At 68.5% G+C, this 419-nt stretch overlaps 1 protein-coding gene across 1 annotated transcript in view; it reads left to right on the top strand.

Moving 5' to 3' along the window:
• Positions 1–6: 6 nt before the first annotated feature.
• The window catches only part of ANKRD16 (ankyrin repeat domain 16), a 16,311-nt gene continuing 15,898 nt past the window's right edge, over positions 7–419 (top strand). Inside the window, exon 1 of the mRNA XM_006772623.2 lies at positions 7–416. Within this exon, the coding sequence (XP_006772686.2) occupies positions 340–416 (77 nt within the window). The 5' untranslated portion in view covers positions 7–339. The remainder of the gene's footprint in view (positions 417–419) is intronic.

Raw genomic sequence — 419 nt, forward strand, 5'->3', positions numbered from 1 at the left:
GGGCGCTGAGCTGCTGCTGGGGCCCGTCACCAGTGCAGGCACCGCGCTGACCCCTCCCCTGGCAGCGGTTCGGAGCCGGGCGCCCCGGCGTGGAGTGAGCACAGACTCCAGCGGGTTCGACGGCAACTACTCATGTTTTGCCCAAAATGAAACCAGTGCGGTCGGCAGCCGCTCGTCTTCGAACACGGCTATGCCCGCACCCAGAGCGCGCGTTCGGGAGGCGAGTTGTTTTGCAGGGACACTAACCACCCGGCGTAGGGAAGCGCAGCTCTGGCCCTCTGGAGAGGGTAGCGCAGAGCAGGGCAGGGGACTCGGACCCCTCGCCTGGCCCCGGTGGCCATGGCGGCGTCCCGGGACGCGAGGCGGCTCTACAGGCTGGTGCAAGAAGGTCGACTGTGCGCCCTGCGGGAGGAACTGCA

The sequence above is a fragment of the Myotis davidii genome, unplaced genomic scaffold (assembly GCF_000327345.1).
Source record: "Myotis davidii unplaced genomic scaffold, ASM32734v1 scaffold544, whole genome shotgun sequence".
Taxonomy (NCBI): Eukaryota; Metazoa; Chordata; class Mammalia; order Chiroptera; family Vespertilionidae; genus Myotis; species Myotis davidii.